This window comes from Lynx canadensis, chromosome B4 (genome assembly GCF_007474595.2).
Source record: "Lynx canadensis isolate LIC74 chromosome B4, mLynCan4.pri.v2, whole genome shotgun sequence".
NCBI lineage: Eukaryota > Metazoa > Chordata > Mammalia > Carnivora > Felidae > Lynx > Lynx canadensis.
This window is the reverse complement of record NC_044309.1, coordinates 55,078,487-55,103,482: the sequence shown is the minus strand read 5'-3', so window position 1 is coordinate 55,103,482 and position 24,996 is coordinate 55,078,487. Positions and strand designations below refer to the sequence as shown.

Here is a 24,996-nt window from a genome sequence, read left to right as displayed (position 1 = left end):
ATACTGTCAAAAGATCAATGGGGCGCCTGGGTGGCGCAGTCGGTTAAGTGTCCGACTTCAGCCAGGTCACTATCTCGTGGTCCGTGAGTTCGAGCCCCGCGTCGGGCTCTGGGCTGATGGCTCAGAGCCTGGAGCCTGTTTCCGATTCTGTGTCTCCCTCTCTCTCTGCCCCTCCCCCGTTCATGCTCTGTCTCTCTCTGTCCCAAAAATAAATAAACGTTGAAAAAAAAATTAAAAAAAAAAAAAAAAAGATCAAGCCATGTGTACACATGGAAAGACCATGTGTATAAGCACTCTGAAAGAGAGCCCCATCTGACCTCATAGTAAATAGCCGGAATCAACTGCCAACCATGTGATAAAGCTCTCTTCCATGTCAGGCCCAGTCAAGTCTTCAGAAAAATCCAGTACTTACTACCATTTGAAAGCAACAGCCTGTCAAACCAAACTTGTGTGTGCCTCAAATACCTCATAGGTAGGCAACAGGTTTTGTTTTTTTCCAAAAATGTCTTCATTTATTTTGAGAGAGAGAAAGAGAGCACATCCAAGGGAGGGGCAGAGAAAAAGAGACACAGAGAGAGAGAGAGAGAGAGAGAGAGAGAATCTCAAGCAGGTTCCACACCATCAGCGGGGAGCCTGACGTGGGGCATGATCTGACAACTGTGAGACATGGACGGACCTGAGCCAAAATCAAGAGTCAGATGCTTAACTGACTGAGCCACTGAGGATACGTAGCAATAGGCTTTTAAGATCTTAAGGGACAAAGGAATCTTAAGGGCACCTGTCTCAAACTTTATCTGCTAGAAAAAAGGTTTCCAAGAACCTTAGAGGCATCATCTCCAAGCACCTTGATGCCCATCCCAAAGGAGAAGGCAGCCTATTCTAGAGATATTTATGGGTGTGGCCTTTATGTCATAGAAGGAGCACCAGTCATAATCACAGAAAACCTAATACTGTTTTTTAAACAAGCAGAGAAACAAGTAAACAAATACACCCATGTGCTTGGACTTCAAAGGAAAGAGGCAGATCAACAGGAAAAAAGCTATAAGGCCATGAGTCAACCTTCTACAGCCATGATTCAGTCTTAGAAATCAATTTGCTCCTGAAGCATTATTTCTGAAAGGAGAGGAAAGATGGCTCAGAGTGCAGAACCAAGAGCCTAGATCACAGAGACTAGAGCCATAGAGAATCACTTGTAGATAAGAGGTGTAGACTCAATAAAATTTCTATTGTTCTCTGACAGACATGTTCTTCCTGTCTGTTGCCTTTTTAAATGAAAATGTCTTGTACCCTTGTTCCTGTCTTACTATTGTTTGTTGGGTGTGTATGAGAAGGTAACTTGTCACTTTAACTCACAAGTCTATAGATTGGGAAAATTGTAGTCTAGAAGCTGTTCTCAAGGAGCTTCAGCAGAGGCATAGGTCCCAAGGAGCTCCACTGATATCTGGGCCTGATTTAGATAGTAGGATCACAGACTTCAAGCTTGACCCTGACAACTAATAGAGTGAGAACTTGGAGCTCTTGGGAAGGTTGCAAGAGCATTTTGCTTCCAAGAGAGAAATGAAATGTTGCAAGTCAGAAAAGACTATAAGAGCTACTTTTGAACAAAGGCCCCCAGTCAACTACACTTCCCAGAATTCATGCCCTGTGTAGTCCTCTCCCACACTGAGCCTGAGCTGATCCAGGATAACCAAATATACAGAATGCCACTGATGTCACATGACTCCCAACACAAGGTCATAAGAAGCAAACAGTTTCTGCTTTGATCTCTTGGAACCCTCTCTCTTTGAATGCTACCTTTCAGTAGTCAGCCGTCATACTATAAGGGCATGTGTATAAGCACTCTGAGAGCCCCATCTAAGCTCACAGTAAATAGCCGGAATCAACTTCCAGCCTTGTGAGCAAGCTCTCTTCCATGTCAGACCCATCAAGCCTTCAGAAAAGTCCAGTATTCCCTACCTTGGACAGTAATGGCCTGTTAAAACAAACTTGTGTGTGCCTCACAGATCTCATACATAGGCAACAGGATTTGTTTTTTTATTTTTATTTTTATTTTGTTTTTGTTTTTTTAAAAAAAGTTTATTGATCTATTTTGAGAGAGACAAAGAGAGAAACCACATGCAGGGGAAAGGCCAGAGAGAAAAACAGAGAGACAGAGAGAGAGAATCCCAAGCAGACTCCACACCATCAGCGGGGAGCCTACCACAGGGCACGATCTAATGATCCTGTGACTGTGACTTGAGCTGAAATCAACACTCAGATGCTTAACTGACTGAGCCACTGAGGGTCCCCAGCAATAGGTCTTTAAGAATCTTAAGGGACAAAGAAATCTTAAGGGCACATGTCTCAAACCTCATCTGCTAGAAAAAAGTTCTCCAAGAACCTTAGAGGTATTATCTCCAAGTACCTTGATGCCCATCCCAAAAGAAAGGGTATCCATTCCTAGAGATATGTATGGGTGTGGCCTTTATGTCATAGAGGGAGCACCAGTCATAATCACAGAAAACCTAAATACTGTTTTTTAAGCAGACCAACAAATAAACAAATACACCCATGTTCTTGGACTTCTAGGGAAAAAGGCAGATTAACAGGACAAAAGCTATAGGGCCATGAGTCACCTTTAAGCCATGAGTCAGTCTTAGAAATCAGTTTAGCTTCTAAAGCATTATTACTGAATGGAGAAGAAACATGGCTCAGAATGCAGAACTGAGAGCCTAGATCACAGAGACTAGAGCCATAGAGAATCACTTGTGAGGAGGAGTAGACTCAATAAAATTTCTATTGTCCCCTGACAGTCATGTGCTCCCTGTCCATTGTCTTTTTATTTTATTTATTTAAAGTGTTTTTTTTTTTTTCTGAGTGAGAAACAGAATGTGAGTGGAGGAGGGTCAGAGAGAGAGGGAGACATAGAGTCCAAAGCAGGCTCCAGGCTCCATGCTGTCAGCACAGAGCCTGACGCAGGGTTTGAAACCATGAACCGGGAGATCATGACCTGAACCAAAGTTGGACACTTAACTGATTGAACCAACAGGCTCCACAGTCCTTTGCTTTTTTTTTTTTTTTAATTTTTTTTTTAACTTTTATTTATTTTCGAGACAGACAGAGAGCATGAACAGGGAGGGTCAGAGAAAGAGGAAGACACAGAATCTGAAACAGGCTCCGAGCTGTCAGCACAGAGCCTGACGCAGGGCTCGAACCCACGGACCGCGAGATCATGACCTGAGCCGAAGTCGGATGCTTAACCGACTGAGCCACCCAGGCGCCCCAGTCCTTTGCTTTTTTAAGTGAAAATGTCTTCTACTCTTGTCCTGTCTTACATTGTATGTTGGTTGTATATGAGAAGGAAACTTGTTACTTTAACTCACAAGTCTATAGATTGGGAGAATCATAGTCTAGAAGCTGTTCTCAAGGAGTTTCAGCAGAGGGACAGGCCCCAAGGACCTCCACTGATATCTGGACCTGATTTAGATAGTGAGAACACAGACTTCAAGCTTGACCCTGACAACTAATAGAGTGAGACCTTGGATGTCCTGTGAAGGTTGAAAGAGCATTTTGCTGATAGGGAGGAAATGAAACATTGGAAATCAGAAAAGTCTATAAGAGCTACTTTTGAAAAATGGCCCCCAGTCAATAAAATTTCCCCGGACTCATGCCCTGTGTGGTCCTCTCCCACACTGACTCTGGGCTGACCCTGAATAACTGGGTGTATAGAATGTCACTGATGTCACATAACTCTTAACACTAGGTCATAAGAAACAGTTTCTGCTTTGGTCTCCTGAGACCCTCACTCTTGGCATGCTCCCTTGAAATAGGCAGCTGCAAAAAGATCAAGCCACATGGAAAGGCCACATGTATAAGCTCTCTGATAGAACACCCCATCTAAGCCCACAGTAAACAGCTGGAATCAACTGCCAGCCATGGGATCAAGCTCTCTTCCATGTCAGGCCCAGTAACGTTTTCAGAAAAATCCAGTGCTTACTACCATTGGACAGCAACTGCCTGTCAAATCAAACTTGTGTGTGCCTCACAGATCTCATACATAGGCAACAGGACTTGTAGTTTGCAAAAATGTCTTCATTTATTTTGAGAGAGTGAGAGAGAGCATGTGGAGAGGAGGACAGAGAGAAACAGAGAGAGGGAGAATCTCAAGCAGGTTCTACACCATCAGTAGGGAGTCTGATGTGAGGCACAATCTGATGACCATGAGACCATGACCTGAGCCAAAATCAAGAGTCAGGTGCTTAACTGACTGAGCCACTGAGGCTCCCCACCAATAGGCCTTTAAGAATCTTAAGGGACAAAGAAATCTTAAGGGCACATGTCATAGACCTTATCTGCTAGAAAAAAGGTCTCCAAGAACCTTAGACACATTAATCTCTGAGCACCATGATGCTGATCCCAAAGGAGAAGGTACCCTATCATAGATATTTATGGGTGTGGCCTTTATGTCATAGAGAGCACCAGTCATAATCACAGAAAACCTAATACTGTTTTTTAAACAAGCAGACCAATGAATAAACAAATACACCCAAGTGCTTGGACTTCTAGGGAAAGAGGCAGATCAACAGGAAAAAAGCTATAAGGCCATGAGTCAGTCATAGGAATCAGGTTAGTACCTGAAGCATTATTTCTGAATGAAGAGGAAAGATGGCTCAGAGTGCAGAACCAAGAGCTTAGATCACAGAGACTATAACCATAGTAGGGAGGAGGAATAGACTCAATAAAATTTCTGTTGTTCTCTGACAGCCATGTGCTTCCTGTCCATTGTCTTTTAAATTAAAATGTCTTGTACCTTGTTCCTGTCCTACTATTGTATGTTGGTTGTTTGTATATGAGAAGGAAACTTGTCACTTTAACTCACAAGTCTATAGGTTGGGAGAATCATAGTCTAGTAGCTGTGCTCGAGGAGCTTCAGCAGAGGGGCAGGACCCAAGGACCTCCACTGATATCTGGACCTGGTTTAGAAAGGGAGATCGCAGACTTCAAGCTTGACCCTGACAACAAATGGAGTGAGACCTGAAGGTCTTGGGAAGGTTGCAAGAACATTTTATTTCTAGGAGGAAAATGAAACACTGGAAATCAGAAAAGACTACAAGAGCTACTTTTGCACAATGGCCCCCAGTCAGCTACAGTTCCCAGGACTCATGCCCTGTGTGGTCCTTTCCCCCACTGAGTTTTGGCTAACCCTGTATAACTGAGTATATAGACTATCACTGATGTCACATGACTCCCAACACTAGGTTGTAAGAAACAGTTTCTGCTTAGGTCTCTTGAACCCTTACTTTCAGAATACTCCCTTTCAATAGTCACCAGCCGACTGTAAGACCACATGTATAAGCACTCTGATAGAGAGCTCCATCTCAGCTCAGTGTAAAAACCCGGAATCAACTGCCAGCCATGTGATCAAGCTCTCTTGCATGTCAGGCCCAGTCAGGTCTTCAGAAAAATCCACTACTTCCTACCACTGGTCAGCAATGGCCTGTCAAACCAAACTTGTGTGTGCCTCACAGACCTCATACGTAGGCAACAGGATTTTTTTTTAACAAAGTGTTTATTCATTTATTTTGAGAGAGAGAAAGAGATAGAGCACATGCAGTGTGGGGCAGAGAGAGAGAGAGAGAGAGAGAGAGAGAATCCCAAGCAGGCTCCACACCATCAGTGGGGTGATGAGCATGATGCCTGAGAGGTTGAAGCAAAAACTACTGAAGGGAGCACACTCAACCCACAGGACTGTGAAAGAAAGCAAATTGTTGCTTTTACATCACTACATTTTATAATGGTTTATAACCAGCAATAGACAAATAGGATACTGTCAAACAGTTTTTCCAATATGCTTGTAGCCAATTTATATACTCTTACCAGTAAACTGTGATGATACCATATGTTGGCAAAGTTATGAATCAACTGTAATTCCTATATTTTGCTGGTCAGAAATTCTGGTGAATATACTTCTGAATCTATCATAAAATTAAATGAAGGTTATAAAAAAAGTCAAATGGCTTCAGAAAAAAATGAGGCCATGGTTTATGATCTTTTTTTTAAAAGAAACTTCAATGCAGTATTCTAAAGCATATTGGCAACCTGATCTACATAAACTGCCTCAGTTTACTCATACGTATAGCAAAAGTAATCCTACATTCCATCCATGTTGCAATGAGGATTAGATATGACATGGAATTTAGTAGATATATAACATAGCTTCTCAATGTTTTCAAGGCATCTATGAGAGGAAAATCCAAGGCATCTATGGTTGCAATGAGGATTAGATCTGACATGGAATTTAGTAGATATATAACATAGCTTCTCAATGTTTTCAAGGCATCTATGAGAGGAAAAGTCTAGATTCTTCCCCTCTTCTTGATTTTCCTGCAGAAAAACCAATAAAAGTCAGTTGAAAGCTTGGGGAAGGCAGTGGGTGTGATTGGAGGCTGGGAACAGTGTCAGAGTCAGTGTCAGAGGAGAGGAATGAAGTCACCCACCCCACAGTTCCTTTGTCCTTCTTCATCTGATGTGTCTCCTAACAGCCCCAGAGTAAACAAACATTAAAAAAAAAAAAAAAAAAAAAAAAAAAAAGGACTGTCTAGGAAAGTCATTACTTCAGGAACCAGGAGGGTAAAGTCCAGCAGGGTCGTGGAGAACAGGGAGTGGTGAGGACTGAAGCAAACAGGATTGAACAAGCCACCACAGTTCAAATGTAACTTTGTAAATGGCAAAATAAACACAAAATCTGCAAACTGAAGCTGGCCTGTGGGATTGCCACATTTGGGATTTTACTCACTCCCTCACCCATTCTATCTAATTGGCCACTAATTCCTAGAGATTCTACCTGGGAAGCACTGTCGCATCTGCTCTTATTTTCTCATCTCCATTTGCTTCTCCTTCAGTTTCTGCCTTCGGTGTGGATCAGCTGCAGCCCACCTCCATATTGTTATCAGATGAGTCTTTCTAATATGGAATCTGATCTCCTCACTCAATGCTTAAGACCTCTGATGGTTCCCATAGCTCTCTGGACAATGTTCAGACTTCTTAGTTCAGTGCAAAGGCCTTCCAAGATGCAGCCTGTTCCTTTACCTTTACTTTTCAGCCTTTCTCTGTAAGCCTCTCCCAGGGCCTGTGTTATACTCATACTTAACAGTGTAGACTTTACACATTTTTTTATAAGGCTGTTGTATTATGGACTTGTAAGTGTTCTCTACATATTCTAGACACAAGTCCCTTACCAGATATATGATTTGCAAATATTTTCCTGAATAGATGTTTCTTCATTTGCTTCCTGATTTTGAACCATTTTTAGAGATTTTAATTTTTTTTAATGTTTATTTATTTTTGAGAGAGAGACAGAGAGAGACAGAGTATGAGTGGGGGAGGGGCAGAGAGAGAGGGAGACACAGAATCCAAAGCAGGCTCCGGGCTCTGAGCTGTCAGCACAGAGCCCGACACAGGGCTTGAACCCACAAGCAATGAGATCATGACCTGAGACGAAATCGGATGCTTAACTGACTAACTAGGCAACCCCATTTCCACAGATTTTAAATGTTTATTTTACTTTTAAAAGAACTGTCATCATTTCTGGTTGTTTCTTCAGGGAGAGGGTCCAAGGAGCTTCTCATGCCAACAGTGTGAGAGTGGATCTTCCCATAATGCTAATTTTAATTTCCATTTCCCCAGCAACTGATGATGTGGAACACTTTTCCAAAGGTTTACTCAGGGGTATGTTCTTTTTATGTTGTTGAGTTGTTTGATTTTTTGTTATTGATTACCAGGAGTTCTTTAAGGAGTCCGGAAATGAGTACAATGTTGAATATATGTAATTACACTATTTTCTCCCAGTTCTGTGGTTTGCTTTTTTACTTTCTTAATAGTGACCTTTAATTGATAGAGGCTCTTAATTTATTTTTTTTTTAATTTTTTTTTCAACGTTTTTATTTATTTTTGGGACAGAGAGAGACAGAGCATGAATGGGGGAGGGGCAGAGAGAGAGGGAGACACAGAATCGGAAACAGGCTCCAGGCTCTGAGCCATCAGCCCAGAGCCTGACGCGGGGCTCGAACCCACGGACCGCGAGATCGTGACCTGGCTGAAGTCGGACGCCCAACCGACTGCGCCACCCAGGCGCCCCTAGAGGCTCTTAATTTAATCAATCACAAGGATAACTTTTTCTTTAATGGTTAGCACTTTTGTGTATCATATTTAAGAACCTTTATATGCCTAAAGATCATGAAAATATACTTCATATTTTCATCTAGAAGCTTTTTTTCCCATTTAATTCTGTGATGTATCTTGAATTTTTCTTTAATATGGTGTATGGTAAGATTTTTTCTTCCGCCATATTGATCCAAATGAACAAGCACTATTCATTAAAAAGACCATCTTTTTCTGACTGAATTATACTTTTGTTATGAATCCAGTGACAATTTATGTGTGGGTCTTTTTCTGTACTCTTCATTTTGTTCCATTTATCTATTATGTATCCTTGGGCTCAGGCCACACTGTTTTAGTTACTGTTGCTTTATGGTAGGCTTAAAATATGATAATTTAAGTCTTACAGATTTGTTTAAGATTTCGTTGGCTATTCTTCTGCTTTTGTATTTCCATATAAATGTTTGTCAATTTACACACACACACACACACACACACACACACACACACTTGTTGGGATTTTGATCGAGCTGAATTGACTTTATAGATCAATAAGGAGAATTTGACATTTAAATAATATTGAGTCTTCTGGTCCATGGACAAGGTATATCTCTCCTTGTACTTAGGTTTTCTTTAACCAGTTTCAGTAAGTATAGTTTTCAGTGACTTGCACATCTTTTATTAGATTTATTTCTAGAGATTTGAGGTTTTTTTCATATTATTATAAATAGTGGTGTTTTTCAAATTTCATTTTTCAGTTGGTTTTGCTAGAATATAAAAATACAACTTAGTTTCAAGTATTGACCTCATAATCCAGCAACCATGCTCAATTTACATATTCATTCTAATTGTTTGCAGATTCTTTGGGATTTTCTATGTGTATGATTATTCTGAATTTCATTTCTGCCACTATCATAAATATCTTTCTTCTTCAATTATTTCTTCACAGTAGACCTCTACTTTTTTATGCTCAATTAAAATGCTGGTCATTTCCTTGTTGATATACATTTCTTTTGATGATTAGAAAGGTAAACAAAAAAGATTCAACTGTGGGTCACAGAAGTAATTGGGTACTTTGTTGCCATATCTAATCTAATCCAGAATATAACAATATTAGTGACAAAAGCAAAGAATGACTCAGACAAAAATTTGTTTATTTCAGCATGTATACATCAAAGCTCAAGATGTCTTTTTTCTGGATTGGGTTTTCTGATTTCTGTGTTATCTTTCCTAAAGTGTTTCCTGCAAGGTTTATTTTTAGCCACAGATTTATCTGCCAATTCTAAGAAAAATTCATATTTTCTTGCACCACTCCTCTCCTCTTCCTGCAGCGCAATACTTATTAGCTACTTCCTCTACTATGTGTTAATATTAACATGAAGTTCAACTTTTCTAGTCCTTTCCACAGTGACGTAATCCATGATAGCCACTATAAGTCTTTCCTTATTAAAGCAAAAGGATTTGAATAACTCTAGTCCCTTTGTTTAATAATTACATTCTGAGATCTTGATAGCTTTGTTTGTAAACTATTCTGAATGTCAAGTTGGGAGGCAATATTTTGTAACATGTGTTATCAAGAAAATATTTTGTAACATGTGTTATCAAGAAAAATATTATTTTCACAGTAGACTTTGGCTTAGTTATGGTTTAAAAATTACTCTTGTGAAGAGCTGCAAAGCGTATATATAGATTCCTCTAGCTTAGTAATTCTAGGATTACACTGCCACTGAGCTAGGATTGACATCAAGGATCATCCTTGTTCTGTGCCTTGTGTAAAGTTAGTGTTTAGTAAATACTTTTTGATTGACTTTAAGAAAGATGCCATTCCAGAAGCAGTCAAGTGTTCTTCATAAATTCAAGGGGATCCTCTATTCTACTATGTGTTCAGAAGAACTTCTAAATTCCCTGGATTTTTTCAATGCAAGAGAAGATGATGTGTTTCTGGTGTCTTACCCAAAATCAGGTAAAGTTTATTTTAATGTATTTTAAATGTATAAATACATTTTTAAATATGTGAAATGTAAGAAATAAGAAGAAATATAATATTTTTATAAAACATTTATTTTTCAGAATTGTTTCATAGGACATTTAAGTATCCTAAATGCTTACTTTATTTTATTTATTTATTTTATTAAATGTCTATTTGTTTATTTTTGAGGAGATAGAGAACAAGCAGGGGAGGGGTGGAAAGAGATGGAGACACAGGATCTGAAGCAGGCTCCAGGCTCTGCACAGGGCTTGAACCCACAAACTGTAAGATCATGACCTGAGCTGAAGTCAGATGTTTAACCAACTGAGTCACCCAAGAGACCCTAAATGCTTATTTTAATGAAAAAGTTTGACATTAGAACATTGAGAACTGTGTTTTGAGAAAATTCAACTGGAGGAATTAGAGCTTTTACTATGATCTTGTTTCTATTTGATAAAGCGTACAGATATTGACATATATAATAAGCATAATATCTGTAACAGTATAAAGTTCTCTTCATATTTGTACCAGGCATGGTGACAAATAGTATTAGTTCAATTCATATTTAATCATTGATTTATAAATGAATAATTTTTTCTCCTGGGCTAATAAAAACAAATGTGTTTTTAGTGTTAAATTTTATGCCTTATTCTTCAAAGTTTATTTCCACATATTACACACATGAAAGAAAGGACCATTATGAATAATGTCATCCTGGGAATAGTCAAAATTAATTCGATATTATTTTTAATGTTGAGAGGTGACCAGGATATATAATATCCAACTGCTAGCTGCGATTTCCAGACATGCGCAGAGGGGCATACACCTGCTGGCATGGGTCAGCAACTAAGAGCTTAAACCCTTTCCAATTATGTTTGCATTTAGTTCACGTACCTGACTCTGTCAGGCCCAAGAGGCCCTCACAGAGTTCACATAAGGCCAGATCTTCCAGGCGTGTTTTTCGAGAATAAACATAAATCACATACATAACTCTTTTATTGGAAAATACTGCTTCAAATGGAAATTAAATGATTGCCTCCAGAAAATCTCAGCATTCTATGTAGCAGGTCACTCTGTGAATAAATATACCTTACCCTAAGTTGATATGTTAGTTCAGAAAGTAATTTATGAGACTTTTAAAGTTCTTTGAGCAAGTGGCTAGTTTATACTCTGTATAAACAACCATATATAAAGCTTCCAGTGTACGTGTTGGTGCCTGTAAATGGGCATCATTCACCAGGTCCGGAGGTCTCTTCGGCAGCACAAAACTGTATTCTCTCTCCTTCGCCAGAATATATCAATACACTTTTTGAAAATGATAGAAATATCATTACTATATTAGTCATGTTTATATGAATATTATAAATATTTGACCTATTAACATTATAATCTAAAATAGTCTTTAATTTAAAACATATCGTGCAAATGAGAACCATGTTTAAGTTCTAAATATTTATTCAACTATAAATTAGTTAATGTCATAACAAATTTGGAGCTGGAATTACAGTGGGATAAGTGGACACTGGCCTGATTTAAACTTTTTAGAAACATTGGTTTCAAATCAGCTAAGCATCCTCCCTACCAAACTTCTACTTCTGGGCTCCTGCTTACTGATATTCCTTCCAGACTTCATGGTAGCATAGGATTGTGTCTTTATGATATTTGAATATAGCATTTGCTCCTTGTTCAAATGCTTTGTCTACACCACTACTCTGTGTTTGCACACAAACAAAAAAAAGATCCAGTGTCTATCTTCCAGGGGGGAGTGGGGAGATGGACATGAATATAAGCAATGCCATTTCTACTCTGTTAAGTGCTACTTTGGAGGGACAGAGAGAGTAAACAATTGTGCCAGGGGAGCAGGGACTCAGAAGACAGTATATAAAACAGCAAGATGCATGAGCTTGCAGGACCAGTAGGAACTGTATATGGAAAGACCTGTGTATTTGCAAATTGGAGAAGGCGCTAGAGGTAGGGTAGCATGGAAGAGTATTTCAAGCTGAGGAAATGGCTTATGCAGTTTTAAGGTCTCTTCGTGCTCTTTAAAGTGTGATTCTTCCTGAAAAGTGAATTATCTTCTCAAGCGTTCAAACAGGTTTCAGTGAGTGTCAAGAAGCAATAATAACTATTTATAGGAAAATTAATGCACTCATAGCTCTTATAAAATCATGCTAATTTTCTATATTTATTTCATCAAGAGTATCACTTAATTTAAAAATGCATTTTGTTTTATTTTTGTGTGAAGGTACTCACTGGGTTGCAGAGGTCATTGAGAACATTCCCAATGTTAGCATGAGTCTAACATCTCCTATTGAGTTGGGAGACATTTCTAAATTTGAAGAGCTAAACATGTATTGTAAGAGAAGAGTTATTCCAACACATTTGAGCTACAACATGCTACCTATGAATATCAAACAAAAACAATGCAAGGTAAGATCAGTGGGTAAGGGCAAAGGCTTGAGAGTACCATAGAATTGGGCTTGGCTTCTTGATCTGTCACTTTCATCCCTAATGGGAAGTGAGAGTCTCTGTTTGCACCTGGTTTCCCAAGATGATTACCTGTCCTCTGTTGCCACCTCCCTAGCCTTGAGAGCTTAGGGTTGATGCTGACTTTCCGTGCTCCCGCAGGGTCTGTCAGATAGTCAATTCTTCTTGCCATGTTTCTCTACTCTCAATCTTACTTAGACTCCTATGTTTTGTTCCTTATCTTCGTCTCCCCCTTTTTTTGTTTCCAATATCTCTTACATGAAATTTATGCTTTTAGTTCATATCATGATATTAATTAATATTTAATTTTTTTCAGAGACCTATTCTACCTTCCCTTCATATCTTTTAGCCACCCCCTAATATTTCTTAGAATATTGTGTATTTATTGAGTATAACTGACATATTACATTGTATTAGTTTCAGATGTACCACTTAATGACCTGATATTACTACATATTGTGAAATCATTGCCACAATAATTCTACTTAACATGTGTCACTACACATAATTACAGAATACATTCTTTTTTAAAAATATTTTTTAATGTTTAATTATTTTTGAGAGAGAGACAGAGCATGAGTGGGGGAGGGGAAGAGAGAGAGGGAGACACAGAATCCAAAGCAGGCTCCAGGCTCTGAGCTGTCAGCAAAGAACCTGACACGGGGGGCTCCAACCCTCGAACCAAGAGATCATGACCTGAGTGAAGTCAGATACTTAACTGGCTGAGCCACCCAAGTGACCCCAGAATACATTATTTTAAAATATGTATTATGGGGGCGCCTGGGTGGCGCAGTCGGTTAAGCGTCCGACTTCAGCCAGGTCACGATCTCGCGGTCCGTGAGTTCGAGCCCCGCGTCAGGCTCCGGGCTGATGGCTCGGAGCCTGGAGCCTGTTTCCGATTCTGTGTCTCCCTCTCTCTCTGCCCCTCCCCCGTTCATGCTCTGTCTCTCTCTGTCCCAAAAATAAATAAACATTGAAAAAAAAATTAAAAAAAAATATGTATTATGTATTAATAGCTTGCATGCCTTTCCCACTGATAATACTGACATGTAACTTTGGGTATTCTCCAAAGACCCTAAAATACTCTTCTCTCTACCAAAACAAACAAACAAAAAATTCCAACTGGATGGCTAAGGCTTAAGATTCTGCCACTTTATCTCTTTTTGTTAAGGCAGTGAATGGATTTTTAAACTGCTTTCAGAGCCTTGGGTTTCTGTGAATCTGCTCAGGATGCAGAGAGCAATTAAAGAAAGCCTGAAGTGTTGAGTTACTCCTCAATTATCTCTTGAGATGAAGAGAGGGTAATGGGGGCAAAGGGGAGGTAAAGGTGGCTTTTCATCTCTGTGCACGGTGGCCTTTGCACATCTCTCACGTAAAGAGGAGCAGGTGTTCTTCATGTGGATCTTACACGACACCTGGACTATGAACACATTACAGAAAGAAAGATAGCTACATAATACCTGGACTATGGACACGGTACAGAAAGATAGCTACATTCAGCATAACTCAGTAAACACTTCATAACCTACATAAAATGTGTACACCTGATTATGAATTTAAGAGCAAGTGGGACATCTGATACTCATGACCATGATCGAAGATAGTCCTATTATAGCCAGTGTCTTGCACTGGTTTCCTGAGGTTTTTCAGAGGCTCTTACTGCACTCTGTATGTCCCTATTATATCTTTCATAACACTGCATTCCTTCACCTCACTGCAAGTTTTGAGAAAGCTGGTAGTATTTCTGTCTTACTAGTCCTATTTCTCAGACCTTGAACTTTCCACTCCGCCTGGTCTACTGGAGGTACCAAACAAATATTTATTAAATTGAATTAGATTGCAGTTGCAGCATTTCTGTCAATTAGGAGGGTAGCTCAGATTCCTTACTCTGTGGGGGATTAAATTGTAGAAATATGCAATTCTAAAACATCATTCTTCTTATAAATAAGAATAGACAATTTATAAGAAATCTTAGTGTATTTAAGTCATGTTACAAAATTACTAAAAATTTTTTCTGTTAGAAGTTTTTTATATTAAAAAAGTAATCTTGTCCTACAAATTAATAGAGGGTTTCTCATGTCTGTTGCTAAAAAGATAAGGCCACATGTAGCACATAAATTGGGAAAGTGTGGTCGGTGGCTGGCAGCACCAATGTCATCTGGGAGCTTGTTAGAAATGCAGAATGCCGGGTCTCATCCTGGATCCCCTGAATCAGAATCTGCTTTTTCGCAAGATTCCCAGATGATTCGTACACACATTAAGTTAGAAACACTGGCCTGAATCTATGTTTAATAATCTGAGTAAACTAGCAAAAAATTGTGGTTTGTACAGGTAGATTTGGTTGCTTTCATTTAGAAAATGCTTTGTTTTGGGGCTATTCCATCTAAAAATAAACTAATTTGTTTTAACAGATTATCTACATTGTCAGGAATCCAAAGGATACAGCCGTTTCTTTATTCCACTACTACAGAGATAATCCCAATCTCCCTGGCATTGAAACCTGGGCTGGATTTCTAGAGCTTTTCCTAAGAGGAGATGGTAAATATAACAATGATTTTCTATTCATAATATACAGTTCCACTCAACACAAAAGCATTTTCCAAAAGTTTAAATGGACCCTAATGGCCTGCTTTCAGAAATACACTTGAATAGATAATTCTTTTGCTTCTAAGCCATTCTTTCTCACTTTGCTTCCTCAGTCTTTGTTATCACCCACGGGTGGTACGTATTTGCAATTACTTATTAAGCTGGTTGAAATGTTTTAAAAACAGATTAATTCTGATCAAGTGTCATTCTTTTTGCATATACCATCAGTCTTGTCAGTGAAATAATTATGCATTAATTGGAGTTTAGCAAGATACAGCTGAAGCCTAGACATGCAGTCTGAAACATGCCTTATGTATACCCACATGGAAAATAAGACAACACAAATAGGGGCGCCAGGGTGGCTTGGGGACTCTGACTCTTGATTTTGGCTCAGGTCATGATCTCAGGGTCGCGGGAATGAGCCCTGCATCGAGCCCAATGTCAGGCTCCATGCTGAATGTGGAGCCTACTTAAGATTCTCTCTCAGTCTCCCTGTGCCCTCTCCCCCTCTTGCGCTCTATCCAAAAAAAAAAAAAAAAAAAAAAAAAAAAAATCCAAAACAACAGAAGCAACACGCAAAAAATCCTAAACTCCCCCTTCCCCGCAAAAGGGAAAAAACATTCCCCAAATAAAACAAATGAATTAGCCATCTTGATACTTGTCTTTATAAAGATGAACAGAAAGCAATTTCTCCTGAAAATACTACAATGATACGTCATTTGATTGAGCTGTGCAGTGCATGTCGGTTCTGCATGACCATGAATGACCTTTGAATTTATTCCTTTTTCCCTGACTCATTGGTGTCTGGAGCACTTACACGCACGCACACATTCGTTTCTAAGCCTGACTTCCGAAACCTTTCATTAAACCAAAATAATATACCAAGACAGTGCAGAATGTAGAAGTGGCATGATTTAGAAACGGTGTGTGCCCACAGGGTCTTATCTCTCTAGGGGGTTGGAGGTAAATCTTCTTAATTGTTAGTTTCACTATTTCACTTGCAAATTGTTAAGCATTTACTTGTTAATTTAAGAGAGTCCACAGAAAGTATAACCTTAACATGAGGACTTAGGGAACTCACTAGCAACAGAGTGTAACACTCCTTTTGCTGTATTCTCTATGTAAGAATATGCTATGCTCACAATATTTCAGCTCCTCTTTTGCAAACATTTAGTAGAATCATAAAGTTTTGGGAATGACAGGTCTATTAAAGGTCATTTGATTGAAACACCCACCTGATGTTTGAATCACCTTTGTAGTATCCCCAAGAATATTGCAGGCTAAACTTGAACTTCTTAACTTGGACAACGGGTTCACACCCCCAGCTCCTGCCCCCAAACAACACACTCCATCTCAATACTGTTAAAAATTTTTAAAAATCTTACTACGTGATCTAGACACTTAGCTAAGTGCAGTGCAACACGATTTCATATCATCATCACAAGGACACAAGAGCTAGATGTGACCTTCATTTTACAGGTGAGGAAAGTACAGATGTTGGAAGGCCAGATAACTTGTCCAGATCCGTATCTACTAAGGAGCAGAGCCCAGATTTAAATCCAGGTGTCAGCTCCAAAATCTTTGCTCTTAGCGCTGTGGCATAACTCATCAAGCAAGAAAGCTGTTGCCCTCATCATTAATTCTTCTTCCACATGATAGCCTTTTAAATATTTGAAGATAGTTAGCATGCCTCACTCTGCCTCAATTCCATTTTTGGAATAAGCAGAGTTTAAATACATAAATTATTTAAAAAAAAAAAACAGATCTTGAGTCTGCTTTTTCTCAAGAAAAGAAAAGCCACGTTTGTCTCCAGTTATTATGAACTGGGGCTCACTACGTCTCTCACTGCTGCATGAGCTCTAATATGGCCACATCTCTATTGTTTTGCAGCACCTAGAAGACAAAAAGCATCCTCTGGGTATGGCCTCACTAGGGCAGGGAAAAGCAGGCCTATTAGTGCTCCTGTTGTAGACATTATTTTTCTGCGAGTGTAGCCACAAAGAGGGCAACCCCATCCATATGCAAGGAAGCAAACTAGCTGTCATAGGGCATCTACCTTTGCTATAACATTATCCAGAGTCATAGCTGAGTACACTGGGAAGGGCAGTGCAGATGGAAAAAAGGTTCCAGATGATTCTTTTATGCCTTATTAGGTATGTTAATAGATTTTTAAGATTTTTAATTGCAAAGGGATCTGCCATGTAAGTATTATACAATCGGATAATCTAGCCTGGGAAAATCCTGTTGACACTTGGGGATAGTCACTGAATCACTAAAGCTTTTATTTATTTACTTGGGTGGGAAGAGTAGCCTCACTTTTTACTATTTATAAGATAAGGTTGTCTGTTTTTCTGTTAAATATATGTGACTGTATTTCAGGGATTTTCTTCAGAGACTTTAAAAAAATGTTTATTTGTTTATTTAAAGAGAGAGAGAGAGAGAGAGAGAGCAAGCAGGGAGGGACAGAGAGAGAGAGGGAGAGAAAGAATCCCAAGCAGGCTCTGCATTGTCAGTGCAGATCCAGACATGGGGCTCAATCTCACAAACCATGAGATCATAAACTGAACCAAAATTAAGAGACTGGATGCTGAATGCCTAAGGAAAGGAGGTGGTATAATTCTGTAATTAAGTGGAGGATGTGGAGAAAAGCATTTCCCATAAAAGAAATACTTTACATCTCTGTTTCAGAAGTTATTTTTTCTTTAGGGCCATAGGTCTGGATAATAAGGATTCTGATTAAAGAATTAGTAAAAAGTGTAATTCTCTATAGTAGTAAGGAAGGCATGACAGCTTACTTCTTTAAGACAATTTTGGCTGGCTTAAGTCTTTCTGGAACAAGATGGAGTATAAATTAATTAGTTAATAATAGCATAGCTGCTCTCAAACAATGATCAGGCTATGATCCAACAGATTATTCTTCAATCTATTTGGCGTATGTTGGAATGCATTTCCTGCTGAAAAGCCATAATGGGCCAAGTCAATTACACATAACCACCAGATGTGACACCAGGCCTCTTTTCCTGTCCAGCCTGCAAGTCACAGAAGCCTAGGTTCCCCCTGACAGCATTGAGGGCTTCCATAGCATCAGCAACTCTAGGTGGTGATGTCATCCACCAGGGCTGGGATGGGCTGCAGCTGCTGAGAGGAGGCGGTGAGGTAGGTTGAGTCTGTGAGTGTAGTCTGGGGTACTAGAAACTAGTTAACTTGTTAAATTTGAATAAGAGAAGAATCAATCTTATCCCACCATGTGTTTCTTCCTGGGTAAATGTTGGCCATCCTTAGAAGATAAACTCCTTGGGGCACCTGGGGGTCTCAGTAGGTTGAGCATCTGACTCTTGATCTCACCTCAGGGTCTTGACCTCAGGTCGTGAGTTCAAGCCCCACCTTGGGCCTTGGACTCTGCACTGGGTATAAAGCCTACTTTATAAAAGAAGAAAGAGTAGAAGAAGAAGGGAAAGGGGAAGGGGAAGAGAGGGGAGGGGGAGGGAGAGGAGGAGGAGGAGAAGAAAAGAAAAACTCCTTAAAACTGATATGGTAATTTGAGTAATTCTAAGATCAAGTATTGCGCAAGTCCCTGAAATAGCAGTGAGAATGCTGATGACTGATGTATCAGGACAGTCCTTCTAAACACCCATTCTTACTGTACAGCCTTCCGGACCAATGGGGTAGAAAACTGGGCTGACACTGTAATGACAACATTGCAGTCCCAGAAGTTCTTGTTTTAAGAATGCCTTATGGTTATTTTCTTGCCCTTAACTTCCTTGGGAACTGAGGCCATGAAAAATTGCAGTTAGTTTGGAGTTAATTAGACTTCAATTTATGCAAAACTTTAATGTTCAAAATGTATATACTGCAATATCTGTCAGACACTAATGGCTTAATAAATCCTTATTAAATGAATCAATAGTCATCAGATCTTCAGAAAATTGCTAGTAGAGTGGCTCTTTTATAATTTGGGCATTAGCTAGTATTAAATCTTTGGATAATAAGGATGCATGGAAAGATGTGTATGTAGTATTTTAGGTTACTATGTTTCACACTTTAGATTGTCAAGCTAGTCAACTTTCTGTGGTGACAACAAGGTGCTCAGGTTTTGTTTTTTATCATCACTGCTTCTGATCACTCATTTTGCATGGTAATATTTTAGTCTCAAGCCTTGGAGATATTTTTAGGACTGTAAAATTAGCAAAGCAGTAAAGAGATAGTATCAACTATTGATAAATCCCTAACACTGTATTTTTCAGCCTTAAACTAAGATGAGTGAATAGAACTCTTTTCTCCCTCCCCCTTTCTTTGAGGAAGTTTATAAATGTTTTATGCTAAGAACTTCTAAAAAGCCTGTGACATTACAGGAATAAAATAATAAATTCTCAATGTTTCTTTATTTTTCCCAAGATCCAAAGTAGTTATCAGAACACAATTATTGGGAAAATGTGTATTTCTGCATTTCTGCTGTCATTTTTTCTGATTATAAATAGATGTTTACCAAAAATAAGAAAAAACACCACAACCGTATTAAAAGATATAGCAACCCAGCTTCATTTCACAATATTGTATTTAGTTGAAAGAGTATTTTTTTTAATTTGAGCTCTTCTAAGGAAAACTTTTTAAAAAATATTTAAGATCTTATTTAATTTTTAATTATTGAGTTAATGTTATTAAACCTAATTGTAAGTTTCTTCATAGATAATGAATGACACATTGTTACTGAAGAAGACATGGTATTAACATATATAACTACCTTTTTTTTCATTTTAAATCCAGTGTAGTTAACATACAACATTATATTAGATTCAGATGTACAATAGAGTGATTCAACAATTTTTTTAACATGTATTTATTTTGAGAGAGAGAGAGAGAGAGTATGTGTGTGCACAAGGTAGGGAGGGGCAAAGAGAGAAAGAGAGAGAGAATCCCAAGGAGGCTCCACACTGTCAGTACAGAGCCCAACATGGGGCTCTATCCCACAAATCAAATTGTTAGATCATGACCTTAACCGAAATCAAGAGCTGGTCACTTAACAAACTGAGCCACCCAGGTGCCCCCATTCAACAATTCTTCTTTAAGTTTTTTTTTTTTTTTTAATGTTTATTTGTGTGTGTGAGAGAGAGACAGAGAGACAGAGGGAGACAGAGTGCAAGCAGGGGAGGGGCAGAGAGAGAGGGAGACACAGAATCAGAAGCAGGCTCCAGGCTCTGAGCTGTCAGCACAGAGCCTCACGCAGGGCTCAAACTCATGAACTGTGAGGTCATGACCTGAGCCAAAGTCAAATGCTTAACCGACTGAGCCACCCAGGCGACCACCGTTCAAAAATTCTTAAGTAAAATTCTTTCACCTGAAAGTTTGATACCTGTGTGCCTTACTTTGCATACTTTGCTGAAATGGGAAGACCCCGAGACTTCCCATTTCATGATGCTTAGAATTAACTTGCTTCCCAAGTCATGATGCTTAGTATTAACAGAATTCACTTTTTTTTTCTAGTTGTATATGGATCCTGGTTTGATCATGTTTTAAGCTGGGAAGAACACAAAAATGACAAAAACATTCTAATTATATTCTATGAAGAAATGAAGAAAGTAAGTCCTTTCTAATATTTCAACAATCAAAATTTAACTCAAGTACATTTAAAACAGGACATCAGTAAATTCTGTTTTCAGGTTTCAGGGAATTAATTTGGTGTTTTGATGAGTTACACTTTCTAAAAAACTTGTTTTTTCTTATTGCTCAGGATCTTTCTAAAAGCATAAAGAAAATAATTAATTTCCTTGGTATAAATGTGAGTGACAGTGAAATTAATAAGATTACTCGGAAAACATCATTCAGTGAAATGAAAAATAATGCGGCCAAAGAAAACTGTGATCCAAATCATACCATCTGTGCCCTCACAACTAATAGGAACCTGGTATTTAGGAAAGGTAAGTCATAACGGGATGTGGTGCTTTGCCTGGGCTTATATTTGGAAGTAGTTCCATTTTACCATTTAAAAAAAATATCTCATTTCACCATCGTGCACCCTATCTCTTGCACAATGGATTTGTGCATCGTTATCCCTCAGTGAACACTTATTAAATGAAGTTCTCAAATTGCATTATTTCTAGACATTGAGATTTCCATGCCCAGTTAGGAACCAGTTGAGAGAGACACAGGTGTCAAACAGATGGAAATAAAGTTGCTTGAAGAATATTCCTCAGCTCTGCAGCCTAGTGCATTTGTTAACAACTTATCCTAAGTTTTGCAAACATGCTTGCTTAGTCACAATCAAATGCAGTTCTGTTCTTGCACTGAAGCAGCCCATTTAGTGCATGGTAGAGAGCGGTATGTGACACATGTTTTCTTCAGAAGAGAGAAGGGAGCTGATGAATTTTGACAGTGCATTTTTCCAAACTCACCAAATAACTCACCCTGCACCAGTCAGGGGTGTACAGAGAAGCTGGAAGTGTTATCTAAGGACATTCCCCTGCATGAAAACCCAAAGAGAAGGAAATGAATCTTCTCCACTAATTCCTAACATTTAACTTAAAAGTAGTTTGGGTACATCTGGATATAGAATTGTTTTGAAATCCATGTGAGTTTTTAAAAAATATTTTTTAATGTTTACTTATTTTTTGAGAGAGAGAGAGAGCAGGGGCGGGGGGGGGGGCAGAGAGAAAGAGAGAGGGAGAACTCACAGTGGGCTCCAGGCTCCATGCTGTTAGCACAGAGTCTGGTGCAGGGCTTGAACTCACGGAACTGTGAGATCATGACCTGAGCCAAAGTCAGACACATACCCAACTGAGCCACCCAGGTGGACATGAAATCCATGTGAGTTTTAATCCAGATATGGGAGAAAAATGTTTTAACATTTTTCAAAATTTTCATAACTTATAATGGCAAAATTTTCTGTGTTTAGGTACTCAGATTTCCTACTAGAAAACACAAAGGTGTGTTTTCCATTTTCTGGTTCATCTGGATTTAATTCATTCTAAAGCAAATATTTGCTAACTCACATGGATCAGATATTGCCTTAAGTTTGCAAATTACTTTTGTCTTTTTTGGTGATTCATTTTTTATTTTCTTATAGTTACAAAACCAGGGCTGAGAGGGAGGAGAGAACTTAATTCAGCAAACATTTATTAATAAGTATATTCTAAGTGCTAAGATTCAAAAATTGAATAAAATACAGTCTTGTCCTTCAGAAAATCATAATCCAGACAGTAATAAAAGGTGATAACAGCTATACCAGTAGTATAAACAAATATGAATAGCAACATGAGTAAGGGAGAGAGAATTTTTTCCTAGCAGAGTAGGTGAGGAGATGACATTGGATTGGGGACTGGAATCATGAGTAAAACTTTGGCAGGAAAATAACAGAAGAAATACATTCCAGCAAGAGCTAGCAGCAAGAATGATATCTCAGAACCACTATGGAATTGCACTGTATTTTCTAGAAAGAGCAGGTAGTCTTCTGTGCGAGAGTGGTATATGATGTGTGGAGCAGAATGAGGGAGATAAAGATTGGGGCCAGAGAACAAAAGCTCTGATGGACATTATGAGGGGGTCCTTTACCCCCACCCCATCCCTGTCTATATGCTGTTTTAAGAAGGGACCTGAAAATAATAGAGTCAGGTGGAAAGTTGATTAGAAGAGGGTGAAACCAGAGGCAGAAAGTCCAGTAAGAGGTTATTGTAATAATCCAGGTACAAAACACTGAGGGGCATAATTTGGCTAGTGGCAATGAGCCACGGTCGGGTGGATCTTAACTCAGAAGTCAGTTTAGGAGCCATCAGCAGTTTGTGGAATTAGGTAAAATTATTCAGGGTGATGGAAAGGATTGTGGGGAAGGGGTTAGAAGGGGGAGCCCTAGGGACGCTAACATCAATAGGAATGAAACAGCCCAAGACAAGCCAAGAAAGGAAATCAGCCAGAATTCCAAAGAAAGCCAGGATCAAACATGGCTGTTTGTTTATCATTCATGAATTCTGAGAGTGTCTTCCATAGTGGTGTCAGTGGAAGCCAGATTAAGGGAATTGAAGAGATGAGAAAGAAAGGAAGCAGCAAATAAGGACCACTCTTCCAAGAAGTTTGAAAATGGAGGACAAGAGCAAGATGATATGGGAGGGTCAAGAAAAAGATTAGGAGGATTGGGAGAGAGAAGATAAAGGGAAGACAGAAAGAATTTAGAAAAGGATGTGCAAAGGAAGGTGAAACAAGCAGAGATGAGAGAAACAGAGAGATTGGGAGGGATTATAATACAGAGAATGATGAGAAATGAGGAAGTTTTGATGCTCAGTGGAACCCAGTGGAGACCAATTAAGATGAAATAGGTGAAGGCAATTAAGAGTACACTTAATCGTCATGAACACTGAATAGTGTATAGAGTTGTTGAGTCAATATACTCTACACCAGAAGTCACTATCACATTGTATGTTAAGTGTACTTGAATTTAAAAGAGAGAGAGAGAGAGAGAGAGAGAGCGAGTAATTATGCGGACCTGTGGTATGTTAGCACAGTTACCGCTTCAGAGGTGCACAGGACAGGGAAAGAAGTGACATCATGTCCACTTTGTCGCTTATTTATGTTTCAACTAAGTTTAGGCGAGACATTTCTTGGCTTGCTGTCGTAAAACCTAGGTTATTTATATATTTTAATCTTCTTTTCTTTTTAAGAAATAACTTTTTAAACTGTAAATATTAACATACAACCATTACTGTGGAAATTAAAAGCAACACATAACAAATGAAGAAAAGAATAACCCCCATCTCCTTATCACCAAGAAATGAAATCATTCATATTTTATTATAAATCTGACAGATTGCTTTTGTGAATGCTGTACATTTACATTGGTTCTTCTCTGATACATTTCCAATTTTTTCCAGGAGCGGTGGGTGATTGGATAAACTACTTTACTTCAAAGCAGAAGAGAGTATTTGATGAACTATTCACAGAGAAAATGAAACACAGTGAACTAGCAAGACATTTTGAAGATTCCTCTTAATATAAATGGAAAATGAAGCCACTTTCCGTTTTATGTGATGCAGTACTCAGGGAATACATAAATATATTTTACCAATGTGAAAAGCAGATATTTCTTTCAGTGAGAAACGGACACTTCATGAATGTGTCAAAGGTTTCATGTATGAGAGACTGTTATTAACATATTTGGTGATAGCAGAGAATTATTAACAAGAGGAAGTTTACAATCTTGGAATGGCTGAATTATATATCTGCTTTCAGGATATTCATAAGGAAAGGAGATTATTTCTATTCAGGGAGAACATATTACTGTGGGTGTTCTATAAACTGCATTAATGTACAACAAAAGTGGAGAGGGATTGTGTAAAATAACAAATGTCTGAGAAGTATTTATTTTCTGCCTATTTGGACATTATGACTTCTAAATAAACATTTTCATTTCAACATTACCTGGTGTCTGTGTAGAAATATTCTCCAGTGTCATAACAATGACAAACATAATCTTACTAAGATGGAATACCTACTAGGTAGATTACATCAAATGATCCCAATCTGGTACATGGTGGAAATGAAGAATGAAAAGATACTCTTTCACATTAAAGTAACACTGGCATGGCATTCCAGTATTTTCTTTATCTTTTATAAATCCATTTAATTACATAATTTCTTGGGGTGCTAGGTGGGTCAGTCAGCTACACATCTGACTCAATTTCAGCTCGGGTCACGATCTCACAGTTTGTGAGATCAAGCCCTGCGCAATGGACTCTGTGCTGACAGTGAGGAGGCTGCTTGGGATTCTCTCTTTCCCTCTATCTCTGCCCCTCCTCATTTGTGCACACACTCTCTCAAAAATAAATAAATAAACT

The 24,996-nt window shown here is 38.7% G+C and overlaps 1 protein-coding gene across 1 annotated transcript; it reads left to right on the top strand.

Moving 5' to 3' along the window:
* Positions 1 to 9,868: 9,868 nt before the first annotated feature.
* LOC115518557 (sulfotransferase 6B1-like) lies at positions 9,869 to 24,550 on the top strand. The gene is made up of 6 exons (XM_030322103.1): positions 9,869 to 10,099; positions 12,351 to 12,535; positions 15,004 to 15,130; positions 20,660 to 20,754; positions 20,907 to 21,093; positions 24,034 to 24,550. Exons 1-6 carry the CDS (start codon positions 9,955 to 9,957, stop codon positions 24,150 to 24,152), a joined length of 858 nt encoding a protein of 285 aa, XP_030177963.1. The 5' UTR covers positions 9,869 to 9,954; the 3' UTR covers positions 24,153 to 24,550.
* The last annotated feature ends 446 nt before the right edge of the window (positions 24,551 to 24,996 follow it).

Excerpts from the sequence above, each read along its gene's own strand:
- LOC115518557 (XM_030322103.1), top strand. The coding sequence starts at position 9,955 with ATGCCATTCCAGAAGCAGTCAAGTGTTCTTCATAAATTCAAGGGGATC. Across the intron at positions 20,755-20,906 it reads TCTATGAAGAAATGAAGAAA|GATCTTTCTAAAAGCATAAA; the intron begins GTAAGTCCTTTC and ends CTTATTGCTCAG. Across the intron at positions 21,094-24,033 it reads GAACCTGGTATTTAGGAAAG|GAGCGGTGGGTGATTGGATA; the intron begins GTAAGTCATAAC and ends AATTTTTTCCAG.